This window comes from Pleurodeles waltl, chromosome 12, assembly GCF_031143425.1.
Source record: "Pleurodeles waltl isolate 20211129_DDA chromosome 12, aPleWal1.hap1.20221129, whole genome shotgun sequence".
NCBI lineage: Eukaryota > Metazoa > Chordata > Amphibia > Caudata > Salamandridae > Pleurodeles > Pleurodeles waltl.
In genome coordinates, this window is record NC_090451.1 from 43,476,975 (window position 1) to 43,501,019 (window position 24,045).

A 24,045-nucleotide genomic window follows, 5' to 3' on the forward strand; every position below is an offset into this window, starting at 1 on the left:
TTCCGGCCAGGTACCACAACATTGGCATTCTGGTGCTCTTCCTGCATGACGTCAATGACATCCAACTGGAGTTCACCAAGCTGAACGTCTACTTCAAAAACCGGGGCGGCAGCTACCACCATCTCAACGACATCATTTCCAACCTGGGCTGCGTCTCTTTCAGCATCAGCTGGTAAGGAGGCCGGCTGAACACCCCTTTCAGCTTTCACTGGAGGCGGAATTAGGATTAAGGGTAAAGGGAAAGGCCAGATATGTGATAACAGGGATAATAAGGGATTCTCTCTTGGCGGCATGAAAATGAGAACCTGAGATCAGGACTGTCACGAGGGTTGAGGAGCGGAGGCGAGAGTATGACTTAGGCCCATGTTTGTCAGGGCCTTGCCCTCATGCAACAAAATGTAACATTTTCAAAGCAAGCATGTCCTCTTTATTAATGAGGCATCTCTGCTCTGTTTTCTCTTGCCCTGGAGAACCTACAGTTTGTATACTTGGTGTGATCTGGCAGAAAACAGAAGGAAGTTTCTATTGGGCCCACAGCAGGTCTTTCACCCAGGCCTCGCAAAAACTTTCTGAAAAACTTGCCTTTGAGTAGTTGATGTCAATCATTATAGGTCAAGAGCCTTCTTTAGAGTTATTTCAAGGACAAACTCTACACCCTGTAGAATGAAAGCCCAATGCTGCCTTCCTTTGTATTTAATGTTTTCAAGGATATTGCATGCCTTCTGTATAATGGGGTGCCCCCATGCTTCCTGTGTGCTTGCTTGGCAACACACCATGACCTTTATAGAATGAGGGTTATGAGGACACCCTCTTTCCTCTGCATCCTCTGGTCTGCATGCTGCTGTGACAGAGCATGTGCATCCTGCAGATCACAGCAAAATAGTGATTTCAACAGAAATAGGGTCAACCCTGATAATTAACATATCACACAAAAGCAGGTGTATTAAGGAGTGTCATCAGTGATGTCATTCATGATATCATCTGTGATGTCAGGAGCGGCACATTGAGGAACCTGCCAAATTGCACAATACACCCTAAATTGAAAGCCTAGGTATTGTGCAAGGACTGTAGTATATTTCAATGAGGTAGAATTAATATAAAAAAAAACTATTAGGCACAGTAGTAAGGATTTATGTTAGCAGAATACAAATTAATACTCCAAACGTTATAATAAAACCATGCAGATTAATATTATCCATTGTCTGGCTTGTGAAGAAAAGTAGTTATTTCAAGATAAGGCAATAGACCTCTGTTGCCCAGCTTTCCATGGATATGAAGGGGTGAGAAGTTCACCGACACCTAGTTAAATACAAATGCCATATAACATTAATAAAACTTAAGCTTCCACCAGTATGTGTCTAGTTACATAATGGTAACTCAGAGCCTGGACATGTTTGGTATCAAAAATGTCGGGATCATACCCCAATACTGTTGCCAGTATTGGTTGAATGATTCTATGCACTCTGGGGGCTCCTTGGAGGACCCCCAGCATTGCTCCTACTAGTCTTCTGGGGTTTTCCGGGCAGCCCGTGCTGCTGCCACCCCTCAGACAGGTTTCTGCCATCCTTTTGCTTGACCAGCTCTGGCAGGGGAAGGCAGAACAAAGGATTTCCTGTGGGAGATAGGTGTTACATGGTTTTGGAGGGGTAGCCTTCCCAAGCCACCGGTATGCTTTGAAGGACACGTTTGGTGCCCTCCTTGCATAAACAGGTTTGCACCAATCCAGGGACCCCCGGCCCCTGCTCTGGCGCGAAACTGGACAATGAAAATGGCATTGACCACTCCCCTGTCCCTCACCACCCCAGGGGTGGTGCCCAGAGCTCCTCCAGGTGGCCACTTGATTCTGCAATCTTGACTCCAAGGTAGGCAGAGGCCCCTGGGAGCATGTGAGTGGCCAGGTCAGGCAGGTGACGTCACAGCCCCCTCCTGATAGGTGGTCACCCTTCTAGGTGACCAATCCCCATTCTTGGGCTATTTAGAGTCTCCCTCTTGGGTGGGCCCTCAGATTCGATGTGCAAGATTCCAGCAGGACTCCTCTGCATCGTTTACTTCACCTTCTGGCCATCGGGACTGCAACTGGACCCTCCAGTAGCCGACAATCTGCAAGTCCATCAATGACTCTGCTTTGCAATATTGTTTCTCCGGGTCCTTCCAGCAACTGCAACATTTCCCTGGCTGTGCATCCTCTGAGGGTGACGAGTCTTCAGCCTGCACAAGAGGTAAGAAGGAATCTCCCTTGGAGTGAAGGAATCACTCCCCTGCATCCGCAGGCACCAATTACAACAATGACCAGCTGCGTGGTGCCTCTCTCCTCTGGAACTGCTTGGATCCTGTATCACATGTGGTGGTCTGGAGAGGTCCCCTTGGTCCTCTCTACCAGCTGTCCACATTGGGAAATGGTAAGCCCTTGGCTGTCCTCGCAGGACAGTACCCCTGTGCACCACAACTCTTGCAGCTACCGAGGCTTGTTTGTTCCTCCTCCAAGGGATCTTCAGGCTCCGTGTAGCCCCGGCCCCCAGCACTCCTTCCTGCAAAGTACAGTCTCCTGCCTGCTGCTTCTTCGACGTCGGACTCCTCTTCAGGTGTGCAGAGTGGGCCTCACTGTGACTCCTGTGCCTGCTGCCCATGGGTCACCATTGGGAGCTGCCTCCTCTTCTTATGACTCTCCCAGCTGCTGAGGGTCACCTCGGACTCCCCTCCTTGGGTCGAGTCACCTGGGCCTTGCTGGTCCTCTACAGCCTTGCAAACCTTCTTCTCAGACTCTTGCATTTGCCAAGGCTTGTTGGTGGATTTCCAGCACCACTGACTGACTGCATCAGTACCGCCGACGTGGGACATCATTTGCATCACTTCTGGAACTCCTCTTTTGCTCCTGTGCTGCACTGCTGACTTTCTTCATCCTCTGTTGACCTGGTCCTGCACCCACAGAAGTGTGGGGAGTGGCACCTGCCACAGCCGGACCCTCCACCTCGAACTGGACGTGGTTCCCTTCTTTTGAGGGTCCTCTTCTGCCAGGATCCACCTTTGGTTTCTTCCAGTCTTGTCTGGGTCTTGCACAGTCTTTTTCAAAAGTCCTTCTATGGGTTTGAGGAAAAACTAGGTACTTACCTCTTCTCTCCTGGTCGTTATGGGGCACCCTGGTACTTACCTTTTGGGTTCCTAGTTCCTCCAGCTCCCTTCTACTGATTCCAATTCTTTGGGTGGGGGACTGCCTTTCACATTCCACTTACTTAGTATGTGGTTTGGTCTCCCCGTAGGGTGCTCACTATTTGTTAGTGTTTTACTATTTGCTATTGCTTCCTATACTAATCACTGACTTCTAATGTGTATATAATAGTGTGTTTACTTACCTCAAGTTGGGGTGTTGCCTATACAGTATTCTAGTATTTGTGTTACCATAATAAAGTACCTTTTAATTTTGTAACACTGTGTGGTTCTTTCATCTGTGATAGTGCTGTGTGACTACAGTGGTACTGCATAAGCTTTGCATGTCTCCTAGATAAGTCTTATCTGCTCATCCACAGCTACTCCTAGAGAGCCCCGACTTCCTAGACACTGTCTACACCTCACTAATAGGGGATACCTGGTATAAGGTGATAACACCATAGTTGCTCACCACATACCAGGCCAGCTTCCTACATGTTTTCTCCAATTAAGCAATGTACTGACCTGTGGTGCACGGGCAACCTAAGTGAATGTTATTGCATTAAAACATTTGAAAAACTCACACTATCAAATACTCAAAAATGAAAAAAAGCATAATGACGAGTGTTCCTCGAGCATCGTGGCACAGGTGGTCTTTGTGTAATTTTACTGTGAATGTGTAGTAAAAAACATACCATTCCTGCTTGACAATGTACAAATCTTTCCAGTATTTAAAAACAAAAGCAAGATAGATTGAGAAAGTGTGGGTGTGTAGATTTCCTCAAGAAATCACCTACTTTTGAGTTATGGTGGCTGCATGGAAACGTTCAGAAAAACTACTAACTTGACAGCATTTCCACTATGGACATAACCGTGTCTTCTAAAGAAAAACTTGAGCTGTGAGAGGAACCGAGGGTCCTAAGACCATGAATTGAGGGAAGGTGGTCAATGGGGGAGGGCCCGCCAACAAGATGTCCAAACTCCATCTCTTCTTTTCCCGACAGGTTCTTGTTTCGCCTGTACTGGTTCCCTCTAAAGGTCCTGTACGCCACCTGTTACTCCAGCCTCCAGGCAGTCCCTAACATCCCCTTCTACTTTTTCTTCAACATTCTTCTGTTTGCTCTCACGCTCATGAACGTCTATTGGTTTCTGGTGAGTAGACACATGCATAGGGTAGGGATCATATAATACTATTTAAATGGGACTACATGGGGAAAATTGTGTCAAATAGTATTGTGTTTATGTCTGCCATCGTACCATGTTTTGTCTGACCTAATCTCATACGAATAGCTTGCAGTAACTATGCTTTTTACAGGTAAATTAATAATATTTCTATTCATTGTGTATTAGGTAGGGATTTTCATGTTACAAACACAGCATATTATAAGATGTGTTATGTAAGTTGTATATCATGTCGACAGGGCTGTTAAAATGTCATATACTACTGCAGGGGATGTGATACAAATCCGTTGAGGTACACAGAGTTACACATATCATGTGCTATCAATCACCGACTAGTTCCAATGGCATGTCACCCAGTACAGCTGAGGGGTGCTACTGCTGAGTGCGACCTGCCTGATAAGAACCGTGCTGCACTCAGAACAGCTTGAGTGGATGTTTATAATTAATATAGCACAATATCTTAGGCAGATGCTAGCCCATGTGTATCAACCAGAATATTGTTTCTCAAGGCTGGATTACAGGGTGTGAAAAGAGAGAGGAATGTAATAGGCACCATTCCAGGAAGTGAAAACATGGAAATTAACACTACGTATTTTATATTCCAGGTGCAAATCATATTCTTCTTAATCTCACTTTAGTGCACCATAGGATCAATTTTTTATATAAAAAAAAACACATCAAATGCAAAGTTTATTCTGTGAAAAAAAGAGAAGAATCAGGAATGCAAGATCTCTCCCTAGAAACAGATGGCGACCGAATGCCAATCACAACATGAATCAGAGATACAAGATTATTAATTACAAAATAAACCATTCCATTAGGAAGCCACATACAACTATAACACGGGTGGGATAAGATAAAGACATAAAGAGCTGGAAGGAAGACACGCAGTGCAGCAAAGGATTAATCAATATTCAGTCTCAGCCGAAGGCAATGCAGAATTCACCAGAAGGCATATCCTTACAGTCCGATTCAGAGGCCAACAAACAACTCCTCATCTATGTTATGTTCAACTGGATAAGTGTTTCTGATGTTCTTTATGATTCTAGGTCCTAGGCGTCTCACTTGATACAATTAATATTCCATGGATGTGCAATGCTTAGTCAAGTATACTGTGGACTCATCAGATCTCCATCATGAACTCTGTCAAAGTTTTGGGCATAGGTATTCAGTTCAGTTGCATGCAGATGTTCTGAACTTGCTGCATGATTTTGCAGACACTTCTACTGTTACATTTCAGGTTACTTCAAAACAGACATTATAGTCATAATTGTGTGTTCACGTTTTCACAAGGGCCATATTTTGGCTCATCTATATCCCATAGATGGGACTGTCGATGCCAATTTGCATGTTTCGTACCACTCAGAATAATTGGGAGTGCAGTGACTGTTCACGTAGCCAAGTATACTTATTTTTTTTTTCAAAATTAATCAGACAAATATGTCTTTAGAAGAACAGGCTCATTGAAAGGTCTCCTGAGATGCCTGTTACCAAATATTCCTGTATGGTTTACATCAGAGCTTATCATCTGCCAGTGTATATACAAAATCGATCTACTCTCCTGTGTACTGAATAGGGTAATGAAGCTTGCAGTATTGACATGAAATAATTTTTAAATTTCATGCATCAGTGCTCGCTGGCTAGAACTGACCAGAAATGGCAGGAGAGACCAGTGCCTATCGTCACATGCTAGCTAGGCCTGCCCAGTCAGGTGCTCTGCACATTTCGAATTTTGAATGGGACCCTCGAGTCCTGGTCATATGGGACCCCCTCATGTCAAGGTCATACAGCCCTGCTACCCCTCCTGAAAGCAGCTAAGGCTGACTCAGGTGCTATGTGGAATGGCTTCAGACAAGACGCTATCCCAAAAGGGGAAGGGTGGTTTTCACTCGGGTAGGGGAACCAGACACATCATAGTGGCTCTACCGGGATACCCCTTACCCTCCCACAGAGACAATTAGCTTCAGGGAGGAAGTCAGGAGGTCTGTACATACAGGTTACAATGTTCGATACGGACATCGTCATCACTGTTAGTCACTTCGAGACTGGATAGAGAGGGAGATCCATTTTGGGTGAGCGATCATGTCAGAGACCAACTGATGGCTGTAAAAAATGGAGCAGGCTAACCAGAAAAACTCAAAAGAGCGGGGAAGTACTGCATCAAATAAGCCATGCAGAAGACTTTTGTTCCAGCATTTACAGATATTGTGTTATTTATTGTGTTACATAGATGAGTTAAGTGGTTCATGTGTCATGTTTAGAATTGGTTAATAATGCCATGAGTTATTGCACAGCCAGTCTGTTATATAGATAATATATTACACATGTGGCGGGTAAGTTGATGCTGTTATGCAAACAAATGTTTGAATCATTATTTGTTTGTTGACTGGATAATGGAGCTAATTTCGACCTCGCTGTTTATCACATGTGGTCTAATGGAACTTAAACCTGACCCTGGGGTGGGATCACCTAGTTAGTAAGGGCGGTGATGAAGGCAAGTTGGACTAAGTGTAACGACAGTCAGCGGTATCTCGCCAATCCCACCACGTTGGAGCTTCTGGGTTCCTCAAGAACCATCAACAGATTTGATCAGACCTCTTAGCTTGACTAGTTACCTGGGGCCGGCACCAAGGCCAGCACTTTAGAGCAAAGTCCATCGTTTTGACCTCTTCCTCCTGTGGTACTAGATTACCGCTGCTTCACCATATACCCTCAGGGCCCAAGTCACAAAGTTATTGGCCTATGTAAGTGAAATGTACACCGGCAAATTGCTTATTTTTCTGCTGCGAAAGCACTATTCTAATTTCGAAAGTATGGGTTTGCATTTGTAAATGTATTTAATCACAGAAAGATTTTGTGACAGCAAATCTACTCTCAGGATGAGGTGTGGACGTTACAAGCCAAAATGCTCTGTGAGCTTATGCGCGCTCACAAACGTACACATTTGTGGGTATGTACAAACTCATCTCTCTGCCCCTGTTCCACTCTTGAATAGGCTGAGTTTACTCCTGTCAAGGCCAGGCGTAATTTACTGTCCAAAATTCTGGGGAAGAATATATTCATTGTGGGGAAAAAAAATGAAAAAACGTTTGCAAGTCTATTTTCACTTGGTCTCATTCTTTTGTATGTGCAAAATATACACATGCTATTTGTACATGCAACAACAACGGAATTCAAAAATGCTTCCAGGATTACACCCTGGAAATTTTCAGTGAATTCTGAAAACGAGTCAACCTCAGGGACTGGGTGTTACACATTTCCTGTTTAGTATTGATCTCTGTCCTCGATTAGTGTTGATTAGATGGATCTTTAGCCTTTTCCTTTTATAATTTTGCTGACAACACTTGCGTCTTGTCAGTATAACCACAAACTTTGTCTGGATGGTTTCACTCTGTGTCTGAAATCCATCAAGACATTGTGCCTACCAACAAGCTGAAACGGAATCCCTCCAGGAGGGAGCGCCTGCCTACCAGCCCTTCATCATTTGCTATTGTATGTTATGTCGTTTGCATTTGATGGAGCATTTGATAGTGATAATGACTATTTCTATAGCATTGTAGTTCACTCACACTTATTTGTGCGTAACCTAGAAGGCCATGGGAGTGGTTCCCTTCAGTGAGTGCATAATACCGCTGTGCACTTGTGTACAGGATTCCGCGTCATGTTTTTCCTTCCATTCGTGCTGTGCACTGGCTGTTGGTCACCTGGAGCACGCCTTGCAGGACCCAATGTATGACCCTTCAAAGACCTGTAGATCACGCCAAGAAAACAGGTTGTTTTGTGCCCTAGTCCCTTGCACGGGGAACCCTCTACAAAACACTTGCTGTACACAGTACTGTTGTTAATGGCAACAATCGACCTGGTCTCAAGAAAGAAGTTTTTAGAAAGTTCTCCTAAATTTGGGAGTACTTGAAAATTTGTTGATTCAAATAATGCGGTTGCACTCAAACAAGTACGCACAAGTTCCCTGGTAGTTGAATGAAGAGCTTACTGAACGTACTGAGATCTGCAGAAGCATGCACCAGGAGTGTGTTTTACCTCTCACTTGTTTACTTTTTTCAGCAACACAGCAATCAATTATTTACTTTCTTGAATGACTGATTCCCCAAAGTTAGCTGGCCAGAAGATCCCTGCTCTGTTATTTGTAGATGATACCCTGCTGAGGGTTTGAGCAAGTTTTTTAACTTTTGCGAACATCGAAATTAATGTCACCAAGACAAAATATATGATGTTCGATCCATATAAATCTCTCCATAGCTCACTGAAATTGGGGGAGGCCCCTGTTGAAGAGGTAAAAGACTTTGATTATCTTGAAGTCAGACTGGCAAAATCTTTATCTTGGTCTCCTCGGATCACGAAGAGCCAATTCATTCTCCAACATGGAGCTTCTGCTGTTTTGAAATTTGTGAAACACTCATTTTCTCATCCTGTTTCTCCAGTTCGACCAGTGTATAACGCTAAAGATCTAAATGGTGCCCTTTGTGGTGCGGAAATATGGGGTCACTGTAATTTAGAATGCCTGGCAAAAACTGAAAACAAAATGTATTAAATCTTTATTAATAACGTCCCAAAGCTCACCCACAATTCATCTACATTTTGATTTGGGCCTCTGAAACATCAGCCATGTTGTCAATCCGAAACCGCTCTGATATTGGCTGCACATTGCTTGTTAAATGACTTGGTATCCTGTAGAGATCTTTTAAATAGTTTAGAGTTGTGTCTGAAGCTTCTAATATACCCTGGTTCAATTTTGTAAGAACCTAGTTTTATTCCCCGGGTCTGAAGGAATTCTGGGATTCCCCAAGGGGCACTCTCAAGTCGAAGTATGAAAATCTTAAAAAACAAATACTGTTTTTTTTTCATGGAAAGGTGGCTTTCAGAGATTTCCCTAGGTGATCGGATTGGATATTTTTTTAATTTAATTTAATGAAATCCTTTAAATTTTAATCTTTTCTAGGTGCTATTAGTCCTTTCCATTATTTCGTATGTGTAATTTGGACTGGGTCTTTTACTTTTATTGCAAAGACCGAGGTGGTCATTCTGACTTTGACGGTCTGTTCCGAAGACCGCCGTGTAAGCGGGCACTGAAAGACCACCGTATTAGGAGTCACCAGCACAACACCACCAAAAATTACCAAAAAAACAACACGTCGGCCTAAACAATGGCGTGAAGGAGGCGTCTGCACCACCAGCACCGCCGCTCCGAGAACATCCCGCCCGCCAAATCACGAATCACAGATCAGCACCCCGGACTTAGCACAGCGGCGGTCCGAACTTCCACAGGAAAAAAACACCTCCATCAGAACACTGCACCACATTGGTCAATACCAATACCTCACACCTGAAACACATACACACCCCTGACCACAGCACTACAAAACAAACACCCACACATACATACATAGAACCCTTTGCACCCAGAATGTTTGACAGAGTAAGGCAAGAGCACACTGAAAGAAGACACTGCACCTAGATGTCACAGGCACCATCACAATGAACTCGCATCACACAACACACAAAATCAAGAGAAGCACATTGCCACTGTACACAAACACCACAAACCACATGCACATCCTATCACCCAAACTCACACCAACAAACAGCACACCCAGCATCACTGCACAACACAAACCCCACCACCCACAACACAACCACCACAGCATCACAAAAAAAACCACGATTCACAGTTTAGGAGCTGAGGGTCATGGTCGACGAAATCGTCAGAGTGGAGCCGCAACTGTCTGGAGCACACGTCCAGCAGACATCCATAGCCTGGAAAATGACTTATTGGCAGAGGATCGTTGTCGGGGTGAACGCTGTGGGGAACCATCCACGCACAAGGGATAACATTAGGAAGAAGTGGAACGACCTACGGGTGAAGGTACGGGGCATGACTTCCAGGCACCAAATCAGTCATGAAAACTGGTGGTGGGCCCCCACCACCTTCCCCAGAATTATCGTGGGAGGAGAAGCTCCTGGCCATCCTACACCCAGAGGGGCTGACGGGAATTCCTAGTGAACTGGACACTGGTAAGTCAACCACACTCCCCAGCCAACATGTCCCTGTGCACAGCATGTACCCCCACCATCCTCTCACCCCCTCACACCACCCTAACGTGCACAAACCCATCATGGACCCTATACCCACCCTTGCATGCCACAGCTCCCTACTAACACCATTCCCCCACTGGCACACCTAGTGCATGGATACCCCCCACACTGCAGCAAGTACCACAACTACTACAATGCAACACTCCCTAACCTTACATGAATGCTACATCCACTTCACATCTCTCAAATTGCACATTAAACCATGTCCAACAAGTAATTGGAGTGCACATCAGTACATGGCAATGACAGTAGCCGGCAAATAGAAACTAGTCCCCAAAATAGGACCACTGCAACATTTCACGGATGGAAACACAAGCAGTAGTCCAGTAACTGTCAATGCCATTACTGCCCTGCAAATCCAGTCAAGGGAGGGGTATCAAGCGTCTGACATGGAGAGCAGTTCACATGCCTAGCCAGGCCCTTCTCCCTGCAGCTCGAACATCAATGCAAGGACACTGTTGTTCCTCAGGACGTAGGAATCATGTACGGGTCCAGGGAATTTTGTGTTTACATGTGTTATGTACTTGTCTGCAAGACACACCACTTGTACATTGAGCCAATATGTACTCTTCCGTTTTCTGTAGACCTGTTCCTTGGTCCTCGGAAGTACCAAGGCGATGTGAGTCCCATCAATGGCCTCTATTACGTGTGGGACATGTAATATATGGTCAATTCAGCACGTTGTGGGAACCTAATGTACCTGTTCACATGCTTGAGTAGGGCATCCAGCACATCCTGTTACACCTTACTGAACTTGGGCTGTGAAATCCCTGCAGCCAGTCCCACAGTACCTGAAAAGAGCCACTCACCAGAAAATGCAGTATTTCCAACACCTGGACTGTTGGAGGGATGGCATGGGGATTTCTCAAAGCCGCCAGGAGATCTGGCTCCAACTGGGCTATCAGTTCCCTGATGGACACACAGTTCAGTCGATAGGTCACGATGATCTGGTGCTCTTCCATGGTTTCAAGATCTGCTAGTGGCCGGTAAACTGGTGCATTCCTCATGACTCAATTTTGGCAGTATCTAGGCAGGGAGACAAACAACAATCTGGGCACCTCTCACAATGTTGTGCACCAAGTATCACATACAACAATCACAAAGTATAGGTCATGTAGGTTGGCTGTTATGTTGTGGAAAGACACATTACTCCACACTCCATTCCTAGCCAGACAATGCCACGTAATCCTTGTGACAAGGGACGTATACAGGACATGTAAACATACACCTTCCATGTGTCCCACCATACGGATTGTCAATACAGACATATGTAGTGACAAGTGTGGTGATGTCACCTGTCACTTACTACATATGTGATTATCCACAAAATGTAACCTAAATGAATCAATTTGTGACGATATGCAGGTAATGATGCAGTGTGAACCCAGGACAGTCATGTAACATACTAAAATGGCATCCTCCTGTCCTACATGCATTGGACAGATGGAAGTGACCTCTTTCCGCCGGTGGCACTCGTCATGGTGGAAGGCGGTCATAAGCATCGTGCAACTCCTCATTGGATAACATTGACGTCTATGGGAAACTGGGACCAATGACGATCACCGTCTGCACTGACGGTCATGACCGCCATTTTGTATGGGCAAGCTCACTTGACTCCTGGTATTCGGGCAAGAAAGACCTCCACTTCGTGTGCTGCTGTGTCCTGAATCTTGGAGCAACTATGGCACGCACTGCAGGAGATGGGGCCCCAGCCTTCACAGCTGAGGAGCTGGAGAAACAGGTGGAAAGGGTCCTACTCCTGCATGGGCGGTTGTATGAGGCTCCACGGCAACAGGTCAGTCAATGTCCTTTGTTCCACATTTCGGGTGGTGTTTGACGATGAATCTGTGTGCACATTGACATGTGATGACTGATTTGGGGTTTTGCATGCACATGATGTGTGTGGTAAATTGGTAGTGTGCATGGTCCGTGTATGTTGTGTGTCGCCAAAGGTTGCAGCTGTATTGGTATAATTTGCATTGTGTCCTCCATTTTCGGAATGTTTCCCGTGCAGGTCAGCGCCCACCAGAAAAAATTGTTGTGGAGAGCCATCGCCAAGGAAGTGCGGACCCTGGGGGGCCATAGCCGGCAGAGCACCCACTGCAGGAAGCGGTCAGAGGACCTGAGACGCTGGGCCCGGAAGACCGCAGAGGCTCAGATGGGAAGGCCTCCCAATGTGGAAGGGGTGCCCGTCGGACCCTGACCCCCCTAATGGCCCGTATACCGGTGGTGGCCTACCTAGAGTGGTATGGGCGCTTGAGGACAGCCGCAAGGGGGTAAGTGTAGACTGTTAGGTGACTTCTGCATGGTTGTGTACTGTGACCCTCACTGGACTTGGGATTTAAGTGGTCAGATGAAATTTGGGGAGTTTACAGTCCTGGTTGTCACACCAATCATGTTGGCGTGTGACATGTTAGCTATGTAGAGCCATGCAGCAACTGAAGTGGTAGTACTGTAAAACACATTCTACTGTACATATGGGCTGCTCAAATGTTCAGGCATGTCACTGGCTGCATGCTCCATCTCTGTGTGCACTGTTGTAGTACAAGGTGATCTATTGGCACTGTATTTGGGTAATGACAGGCATGTTTTTGTTAACATTGCAATTGCTTCAATTGATCAATGGACCTATGTACCAAATGTACTCCACACATTCCTGTCATTTAGTTTGTGTGCACAGTTCCTCTGGGGTCAGATTTGTTTCATCCTGTCATTACTGACATATTGTTGGGTATGTTAATGGGTTGCATTGATTGATCAGTCATTTAGCCAGTTGACAGGCATGTAGGCCTTTTCAATCAGGTGTCTAGGCTGCAGGGATGAGGTGATTGGTGATAATCACCTCATCCCTGCAGCCTAGGGGGGCGTGGCCAAGATGGCGACCGGAGCGGCAGCATAAACTGCAGCTCCGATCCCTGGCCCGGAAAAACATCCTGTTGGAGGTGCCCGGGCCCCCCTTGGAGTGGGTCCGACCGCCGTTAAGAGTGCTGCCCGGGGGCTGCATCGGTGACCGCAGCCGGAGCCGTACTGCCGTCGCATAGCTGGCAATCGGCCAAATCGAGGCCGTGATTGAGCTACAGACAATTCGCTTGCGGCGGGCGCGGCATAGCGCCATTCGGGTCCCGTACCTGGAACACGGGCTCGTGCATCGTCGATGTGGTGCAACAACATTGTTGCTACCTGGAGGTGAGGAGCGGTGGGGTGCGCCGCCCAGTCGAGAGCACGCTGGAGGGGTGGTGCCGCCCGGGCCACCTCCAGCACATCGTCATTTCGGTCGGAACAAGCCTTGCCGTGGCAGGCTTTCCCGGCTTCTCGCCCAGTGGGGGAGGCTCTCCGTGCCGTTAATCTGCGGCAATACGCCGCTCCGCGGCCGACCTGGAGGTCGTGCCGCAAGTAACGCGCCTTCTACCGGCGTGGCCCGTGAACCGTGTCGCACGGATGGAGAACACCAGCGTGAGCCCAACCCAGCACTGTGCGGGGATACGACACGCCGGCCCGTAAGAGACATCCTGAAAGGACGGCGCCGGCTGAGCTCCCTTCACTGAAATGTGGCCCCTCGCGGGTCGTGATTTGCCGTGGTGAGCCCTCTTCGTACTATAATCATCGAGGTATGCGGCCGATGTGGGTGGCTATGACCCCTCCCGATTGCCTAAAGCTGCATTGCGCCCGCGCTCCGGTTAGTGGTTGGACCACGTAAACCGCATATCTATAAGCCCAACAAGTGACGGCCAGTAATCTCTACTGCTGCGTCCTTAGCAGACAACAGCGCCGAACTCTGCCATAAAAATCCCATCAGAGCGCTGGAGGCGAACACAGCAGTGTAATACATTAGAGCGCACACCCTGAAAACTCACTCTGGAGCGTTGTTGAGTCGCGGCACAGTCCTGTGGTATTCCTGCTCCCTGCATGGAGTGGCTTGCGGGAACGGTCTTACAAATCAACCAGCTCCAATATTGCAGGCCGCGCTGGATTATTAATCATGGCCAATTAAACGCACTGGATTAATGTGAAATGTTGTACCAGCATAAGAGGCCACAGCCACAGCCCCTGCTGCACGGTTCCTTGCCCTGTATTGGCCGGTGCTCCATCTTTAAGAGTTCGAGGTGACAAGAAGTCAGCTATCTGAGTGTGGGGAAAACGTAAAATGGTCCTGGTCGTTTATAAATGGAGTGCTTATTGGTGACAGTTACCGAACTGTAGGGTGCATACGCATGAGTCATCTCCTTTGAGACACAAGATACCATGTGCGGCTGCAACTTCCATTACACTAAACAGCGGGCTGCTCCCTATCCAACTAGGCTTACAAGCTCACACCAGTACTGTAATTATTAAGATCCGTATATGATAGCAAAAGCGCCAGGCTATCATCTATTAGCAGTTTCGCTTGATCCCCGCCTTGCTCCTCCTCGGCGTCCAGGTTGAACTGACAGGACACTTGACTTGGTCGTATACACTGCCTCGCGTTTTCTCAACACGCTAACGTCTAAGAGTTTCCGTACTTGCCAAATGGTCAAACCAAAAACCTCACGTGCACCGTTGGGCACGATGGAACATGCCACCTCATCCTCCTCAGAACCCTACGCCACCACGCAAGTGGCACTTCAGAAGCTAGAACTGACCCTACAATCACACACATCACAATTTGAAAAGATACTACAAGCCATCCTAGACACTAAAACTACTCTAGAAGCTAAAATAGGTTCGGTAACAGAAGATCTTAACATACTTCGCACTGACCAACACGCACTAGCTGATAGGGTATCAGAACTTGAAAAAGACACTGAGGTCCTCCCCCGCTCTGTGAAAGATCTTCAATCGCAGTTAGCTCACTTAACAACAGAGGTGGATTCCTTAAAACGCAGGGCTGAGGATGCAGAAGGCAGATCCCGCCGCAACAATATCCGTATGGTAGGTTTTCCCGAGCGAGCCGAGGGCCTCAGTGCTGAACTATTTATAGAGAAATGGCTTACCGATACCATTCTGAAGGACAACATCCCGAAGTTTTTTTCTGTCGAAAGGGCACACAGGATTCCCGCCAAGCCTCCCCCTCCTGGCTCACAACCACGTCCGCTTATAGTAAGACTCCTCAACTACCGTTACAGAGACCTTATCCTACAGTTATTCCGTAAATCTGGTCCGGTAAACTTCGAAGATGGTGTGATTACAGCCTATCCAGATTTTACAGCAGAAGTACAGAAGAAACGCAACTCTTTCTACCATGCTAAGGCGTGTTTCCGTAAACACAACATTAAGTACGCGCTGTTGTTCCCTGCCAGACTTCGGGTCCAAATGACACCCGCACACTCTTCTTTACTTCTCCGGAGGACGCCTGGACCTGGCTACATGCCAAGGGTCTAGCTGACCCGTTAGATACAAATGCACTGGGAGTCAATAGACCCTCCTCCACGTTGGGTCGTAGACAGCGCAAAAAACAAGGCGCGAAGCCCTCGCCTGAACAAGCGCAAACTGAACGCTCCCGACTCCTGCGGGCCACATCCAGATTTGTTAACGCTTCACCAACTTCCTCCTCTACACAAGCAGACGCTGAGCAGGAGCAAGATCCAAACTCTGACTCAGCGGAATCCACACGTGGCCCTACCCTCACACCACGCACAGCGGACGATATTTGCTAAGCAGTTGGGTTCTACTGGTTCTTACAGAGTGAAGATAGCATCACAATTTTACCACACCTCCTTCTGGGCGCCGTCGTCATCTCCCTGCTGTGCCGCGTGAATCGGATGTGCCCCTGGGCGGCACACTCTACATCACAAGCGAACAGGGCAGGGTAAACCCTAGACTTTGCAACAATGCTCCCCGACACCCCCCTACTCCATATGGACCATTCTCTCGTGCCAGCAATTGCTGGAATTGATCTTTATCTTTTAATTCAGTTGTTATTGTGTGTGGTTTTAGAGTGCACCTTTTTATTTAATCGTTGGTTCTGTCACATGCTAGTTAATCGCAAATGCAGCAGCAAACGTATATGTCATAGTTATCATAGTAACAGGATTGAAGCTCGTAATATTGTACAAGTTACCCAATCTTAGCGCGCGCATATCACAATGTTTTTGCGCCGTGGTCAGCGGACACCCATTCCCTGGAATACACGTAAATCACAAAAATATTATGGCCACTCAAACTAATCAGAGCAGAGTAAAATACAAGGTGCTCACATGGAATATTAGAGGCATGGCAACTCCACGGAAGCGTCAAAGGGTTTATGCCTTTCTCAAGAGACATCAGATACACATAGCTCTATTGCAAGAGACACATCTCTCTAAAATTACGCTAGAAAACACACGTTCGAAATGGAAGGGGCAATTGCATGGCACAACTTCTTCATCATTTGCCCGTGGGGTAGCGATTTGGATCGCCCCCGGGGTCCCATTCTCCGTATCTCGCACACAATGTGACTCAAATGGTCGACACGTGATAGTTGAGGGCATACTGGATGGGTCCCCTTTAGCCCTAGTTGCACTGTACTCCCCAAATGCAGACCAACGCGATTTCCTATCCACACTTTCTACCGGCAACCTTAACGACCCTACGTCGGAATGCGTTTGGGGGGGAGACTTCAACAGTGTCTTAGACACTCAAATAGATCGCTCGTTCCCCCCGCTTACCTCAGCTCCTTCCAACCGCGCCTCTCAAGCACTAGCAAGTTGGGCTTTAAATAACGGCCTGAGTGAGGTATGGAGGACGGCCCATCCCACCCAACGGGAATACTCTTATTATTCCCCTGTACACAAGTTATATACCAGAATAGATATGGTCTTTGTATCCACGGCAGTAATTCAGAAAGTGTGCGGATCTGAATACTTAGCTCGCACTATATCAGATCATAATCCTTTATGTGTAACAATAGCCTGGGGTCATATGCACACTCGCATACCAACGTGGCGTTTACAGCCGGAAGCTCTTTTAGACCCCCCCTTTCAAACAGACATAGCTAACAAATTAACTGATTATTTCCTGCTAAATAAAAACTCGTCATCATCCCGCTCTATAGAGTGGGATGCCCATAAAGTGGTGATACGAGGACACTGCCTTGCAGCTACGGTGGGGGTGAGAAAAGCACTTACTAAAGAGCTACAAACACTAGAGGTAAAAATCCGCAACGCAGAGAATGTGGTTGTCAGAGACGAGTCCATACTAACAACACTGAACTCACTCAGGGCTGCCCATAACGAAGCAGATACTAGGCTGGGCAAACATGACTACAGACATTATATGACAAAACAGCATGCTGAAGGAGATAGATCCGGTAGACTATTAGCCTGGCTGACTCGACAGCCCTCACAACCAACGCCTATCGGCGCGATACGCCTAAACCCCGACGATATCGTTAACACTCAGTCAGGCATTAATGAAGCTTTTTTCATATATTACCGCACACTTTACACATCTCCTCCTCCTCCGCCGGAATCACACCTAACTGATATATTACAACTTGTCTCTCAAAACCAACTTATCCTCGATAATTCCCCTATTCTGGATGGCCCCGTTACCATTGAAGAACTGCGCTCAGCACTAGCACAAATGGCGCGCAGTAAAACCCCCGGGTCGGATGGACTACCGGTAGAATACTTCAACTCTTATCCGAGTCATCTCCTGCCCCCGCTCGTAGAAGTGTTTAATGAAGCGTACCATAATTTACAACTGCCAGACTCTATGCGTGAAGCCTTAATAGTGGTCCTTCCAAAAGCTGGCCGAGACCCCTTGGATGTTAAATCATACAGACCGCTATCCCTCCTAAATACAGATTGCAAATTATTAGGGAAAATATTAGCGAACAGGCTCCTCCCTCACCTACCGAGTCTGATACATCAAGACCAGTCCGGCTTTATTCCTGGTAGGAGCACCTTCCTAAATATTAGGAGGCTGCTCCATATAATGCACAACAGCACAAACACCGAAGCGGTTGCCCTCTCCTTAGATATTGAAAAAGCGTTTGACACTCTAAGCTGGAATTATCTTCTTTGCACACTTAGGGCGTTCGGTTTTGGACCCGGTTTCATAAACTGGATCAAAACACTGTATTCTAAGCCCACAGCACGTGTAAAAAATGGTCGTATTATCTCTGAAGCATTTTCCATAAGCAGAGGCACCAGGCAAGGCTGCCCATTGTCCCCCTTGCTGTTTGCCATTGCCATGGAGCCATTGGCAATCAAATTACGTAGCTGCGCGCATAAGTGGGGCATCCCGGAATCTAACACCTATCATGTCATATCTTTATATGCAGATGATGCCCTGATTTATCTGCGTAATCATTCTACCTCCATGTCAGAGGTGTTGGCATTGCTGGACTCCTTTGCCCTCGCCTCTGGACTACACGTCAACTGGTCTAAGTCCAGTATTTTCCCTCTTGTCCCCATTCCGGCTGACACACATACGACACTACCGCAGTACAAACTGCCGTGGTCACATACGACCATTAAATACCTCGGGGTGCAGATTTACCACTCTGTTATAGATCTAAAAGAGGGCAACATCGACAGAGTGGTGAGATCCACCCGCAGCTCGATACCATTCTGGAGCTCACTCCCCTTATCCCCGATGGGCCGTGTAGCAATTGCCAAGATGCTTATCCTCCCGAGGTTCCTATATTACTTCACTGCCCTTCCAGTGTGTCTGCCACGCTCTTTCTTTAGTAAATTACATTCAATGTTAACCGACTTACTCTGGGGCAAAGATAGACGTAGAGTAGCGTTGACCATAACACAACATCCGCAGGAAATGGGCGGGCTGGGCATGCCTAACCTCGAAAGATACTACGCGGCCGCTCAATTGTCGTGGCTGACTGCATGGCTGCGTGATGCCCCTTCCACTGAGGGCGTAATGCTGCAGTCATGCGTGGCCCCACAGGGGCTGCTGCTCACATTGTTATCTACCCCTCATTCCCTATCCTCGAAACATATACTGATGGAGGCAGCTCGCTTTTGTTGGCATAGATATGTCCGTGGCAAGACCCCCTTCCCCCCTTACTCACCCTTGCTACCGCTGTTTCAATTACCGGGCACCCAAATTATTTCAACACATCATAACACACGTGACATAAATATGCTGAAGGTGGGTGATCTGTACTCCAGTTCCGCGTTGTACTCCTTTACGGATCTGGTGTCGGCCGGGGTGATGCATAAGGGAGCCTTTTTGACATATAGCGCCATTAAACGGCTACTAAACAAAATTTGGGGCCTCGGCAATGATGAGCCTCCTGAGTCTCCATTGCTCACTACTATCCTTACAATAGGTAGCGTAAAAGGAACCATAACTAAAATATATAATATACTGTTAGCAGCAGTCTGTACCACCCTGACGCACGCTAAGGCACGCTGGGACATGGTCCTTCCTACACCATTACCACAAAAAACCTGGTCTGCGGCTCTTGCAACGATTAAATCAATATCCCGAAATCCTCGCCTACGCTACACCCAATTCAATTATATTCACCAATCTTATTTATCCCCAGCCCGCATTCTAAGAATATACCCGAACACAACTCCGTCATGCCCAAGATGTGCTATCCCGGCAGCCGACTTTTACCACATGGTTTGGAGTTGTCACTCAATAAACTCAGCTTGGCACCGAGTTACAGACGCCACAGCAGACATCTCATCCCTCGCATTATCCCCCACACCAGAGTCCTGCTTATTAGGCATACGTCACCGTACTAAGGAAGATAAACAGACACACAGATTCATAGACTTAGCGTTTGCTGTCTTTAAACGTTTGATCGCAACACATTGGAAGGCTCCACATGTTCCATCCCACTTGGTTTGGCTACGTGACTTACATAGTCGCTCACAGGCTGAGGCGCAGACACTCAATCTACTGCAACGCAGAGGTCTCATTGAGGTGGGCCCCGAAGCCTGGAACACTTTTGTGGTGGCAATAGAAGCGCGCGATGACTTGCACCCCCCGTGAATAGCGCACCATACACAACTCTAACAACCAGGTGGATATGGTCAGTAGGACACTTGAACTGCCTCAATTTCAATTACTGACATTGCTGACATTCTCATTATTATCCTCAAAGTATTAACTTAACACACCAGGCTGTTCTCACTGCGCACAAACCTGTGCACAGGTCAAACCCAGCTCGCTTAATGCTAATCCTGTTCAGTATCCCGTTGAACACCGCAAAACATAAATCCCTGCTTCACTCCTGTCCCCCGCTCTACACACATTTACATATATAAGCTGCAATCCTTCTTCTAACGTCTCCTTACCTCCGTCTGAGGTAGTATATATTATTAATGACATCAGCCGTGCTTAGCTGCATTGTTACTCGGCAAGTATTTGTTGCACAGTATTTAAGCTGCATGTTTCTTCTTTTCTGCTTTGTTAGCAATATTTTATGTTTTGTCTATAATTTGATTTCTTCTCTTTTTTCCTACATACCAGTTAATATGCAACGAGGCTGTGCAAGTTTATATATGTAAGCAAATAATTCGTTAAATCATAAACAGCCAATGTACTGGTATGTGATTGTTATGATTAATAAACAGATTTAAAAAAAAAAAATCCCTGCAGCCTAGACACCTGACAGCCCTTAGGCAGAGGTCAACAGTGATAGGGAGGAAAATTGCTAATATTTCAGAAGGGGAGATATCACCTGCTATTACTGTTTATAAAGCAGCAGCAGTTGCAGCTTCAATCTATGGTGCTGAGCTTTGGGGACACACTAATTCTAGGTGTTTGACTACAGTAGAAAATTGTTTTTTAAGAAACTTCTTGCGACTGCCGATGAGCACCCCTCTCATTCCCCTTAGATTTGATTTAGCTCTAAATGAGATATATAATGTAATTGCATTAAGACCACTCAAGTATTGGGTTCGGCTTTGGACCTCTGAGCATTTGTCCACTCTCCATATAGCATTAGAAGAGTTTTTAGTAGATGATTGTGCACTAAAGATCCCTTGGTTTAGACACATTAGAGATATGTGTAAACTCCTTAATATGGAAGAGTTGTGGAGTGCTCCTCAGAATCTGACCAAGGAGGTAAAAGAACGCATAAATAGGTGCTATTGGGAGAATATTTTGGTCCAAACATGGTATAATAATAAAGGTAGTCGGACCCTGCAGGTTCTAGACCATAAATGTAGTCCCAAATTTGAGGCCTATATAGACAATGTTAATCCTCCCTATACTAAAGCGCTCTATATTAAGTTCAGGTTAGGGATCCTCCCGCTCAAGTCATTCACTGCGAGATGGAGAGCGGAGGACCGGAATTTAACATTTTGTCATTTTTGTAAAAAAAACTACAGAATCACTCACGCACTTTATGTTCTTTTGCCCTAGATACTTGGCTCCGAGGAAGAAGTGGATTGCCCTGTTATGCAGGTTATTGGGGATAAGGGAATGGAATATAGCATTACGCTTAATGATAACTGATACAAAGGATAAAAAAGTTTTTTCAGGTGCAAGATATCTGCAAAGTGCATGGGCTATAAGAACTAGAGAATTGTCATAATTGTATGTTTTAACATATTGGTCTTAGTTATTTATTATAATAACTTGCTATTTGATTTGACTGGAATAAAATAATGAGCCATTAACCTTTTATATTTAATATGACAGGATTTTAAGATTTTAAGAATAATAATGCTTGTATTGTACTGTCTTAAAATTATGTGATTTTAAAATTCATTTAGGGTTTTTAAATGTATAATGTGGTATCTTGTTTATTCTTCTTTTTTACTAATTGATATGTTGTTTAACTATGACATGGTGTCTAATTGTTCACTTTTATGGCTTTTCAGCCGAAATAAAGTTCTGCTTGAAAAAGTTGATTGGTGATAAGTTTGCTTGCAGGACTCTATTGTTCATGACTACAAAATGGTCTCTTGTTTTCCTGAGAGGGGAAAATGTATGTATTGTGTGTATGTGAAGTGGATGTGTGGGTTATTACCATTTCTTCCCTTTCTGTTTCTCCCACCCTCCTTCTCTCTCCACCTCTGTCTATGTGTGCATTAGCATCATGTGGCGAAGGAGGAAGGGCACCGGCGAGTGGGGATGCAGCAGCCCACGGGACCCGGGAGGCTGGCACCAGCGAAGCCGAGGGGACCAGTGGGACAGAGAGGAGCACCACGGGGGAGACTGGAGCTACCACCACATCTGATTCTGATTCCTCCTCTGATGGCGCCTCCCTGGTGGTGGCGGAACCATCTGAGACCACCACAGCACCATCCTTGTCCGCCACCCCCCTTACCAGCACTGCTCTCCCTATAGCTCCCCACACAGTTGCCCGTGCCCGCTCACCCAGGAGGGTGGGCATCTCTTTCGCCGCAGGCACCTCTGCCCCAGTCAGCCCTGCTGCCCTCAATGAGGAGGCTATTGACCTCCTGAAGTCCATCTCTGTGGGGCAGACAACCATTGTGAATGCCATCTAGGGACTGGAATCCCAGATGCAGCAGTCCAATGCCTACCTGGAAGGCATTCACAGTGCCTTGTCTGGCCTACAGAGATCGTTTCAGGCTCTGGCCTCCTCGTTGACGGCAGCCAGTGTCCCTTACTCTTCTGTCCCCCCTGCAGCTACCTGTTCCCAATCCACAACCCCTCTCCCTACACCCGTCCAGGGAACACCTACACACCAGCATACACCCACTACAACGGACAAGGTGTGCAAAGACAAACATAAGCACCACAAACTAACCCACAGGCATACACACACACACACAACACACATCTGCATACACAACAACAGACACTTCCCACACTGCCTCCCTTACAGTCACATCACCACTCACACCTGCCAGCACTGCATCATCAGAAACTGGTCCCACTAGCATTCCTGTCATACCCTCAGTCACAACAGTAGACTCACAGACACCCACCCCACACACCACATCCGCACTCACCACAACCACCTTCTCTGCCACCTGCAGCACATCCACCTCACTTGCACACACCACCCCAACACTCACACGTCTTCCATTCCCTCTCCCAGCAACTCTACCGCCCTCCTCCCAAGATATGCACACATACCCAAATACACCCACCACAGACATGCACACATTGCACACACCAGCAGCCACGTACAGCACACCAACACGTCACACGAGCACTCCCTCTACCTCCACTCCCCTCCCTCATTCATGTGACTGCCCCAGTGTACCTAAAAAAAAAGTCTTCCTTAATGCCCTTGACCTTTTCCCTACTCCTCTCCCACCCTGTGTTACCCCTAAATGTTGTGTCCCCCTGCCCCTCCCAGGCCCTTCCACCTCCCATTCCTCGGGTGCCCCCTCTGGTGTTATCCCTGCTCCTCCACCCAGCAAAAAATCCACCCCTCCCACTGCCAAAGTCCCCCCTCCCAACCTCAAACAGAGACATGCCCTTTCCAAATCCAAGCCACCCCCCACCACCCCCAAACCACTGAGGTGCCTGCATTACCAATTGATGCCCCTATGACGTGGAGGGCTATTTGCTGTCAGGAGTTAAGTTGGGGCCATGATGTCTGGACAATGTGTCCCGCATTTATGAACAATGGACTAGCCATTTGGCACATTTTGTATATAGTTTATGTTATTGTCATGCTTCCAAATACATCAGCCCACACTGCTGTGCAAGTTGAGATGCTTGTCCTGGTTTCCTTCTACATGGTGGTGT

The 24,045-nt window shown here is 46.8% G+C and overlaps 1 protein-coding gene across 1 annotated transcript in view; it reads left to right on the forward strand.

Moving 5' to 3' along the window:
- Window positions 1-24,045, forward strand: part of CERS1 (ceramide synthase 1) — a 95,507-nt gene that overhangs the window by 60,484 nt on the left and 10,978 nt on the right. Inside the window, exons 4-5 of the mRNA XM_069217219.1 lie at window positions 11-172; window positions 4,149-4,296. Coding sequence (XP_069073320.1) covers window positions 11-172; window positions 4,149-4,296 — 310 coding nt within the window. The remainder of the gene's footprint in view (window positions 1-10; window positions 173-4,148; window positions 4,297-24,045) is intronic.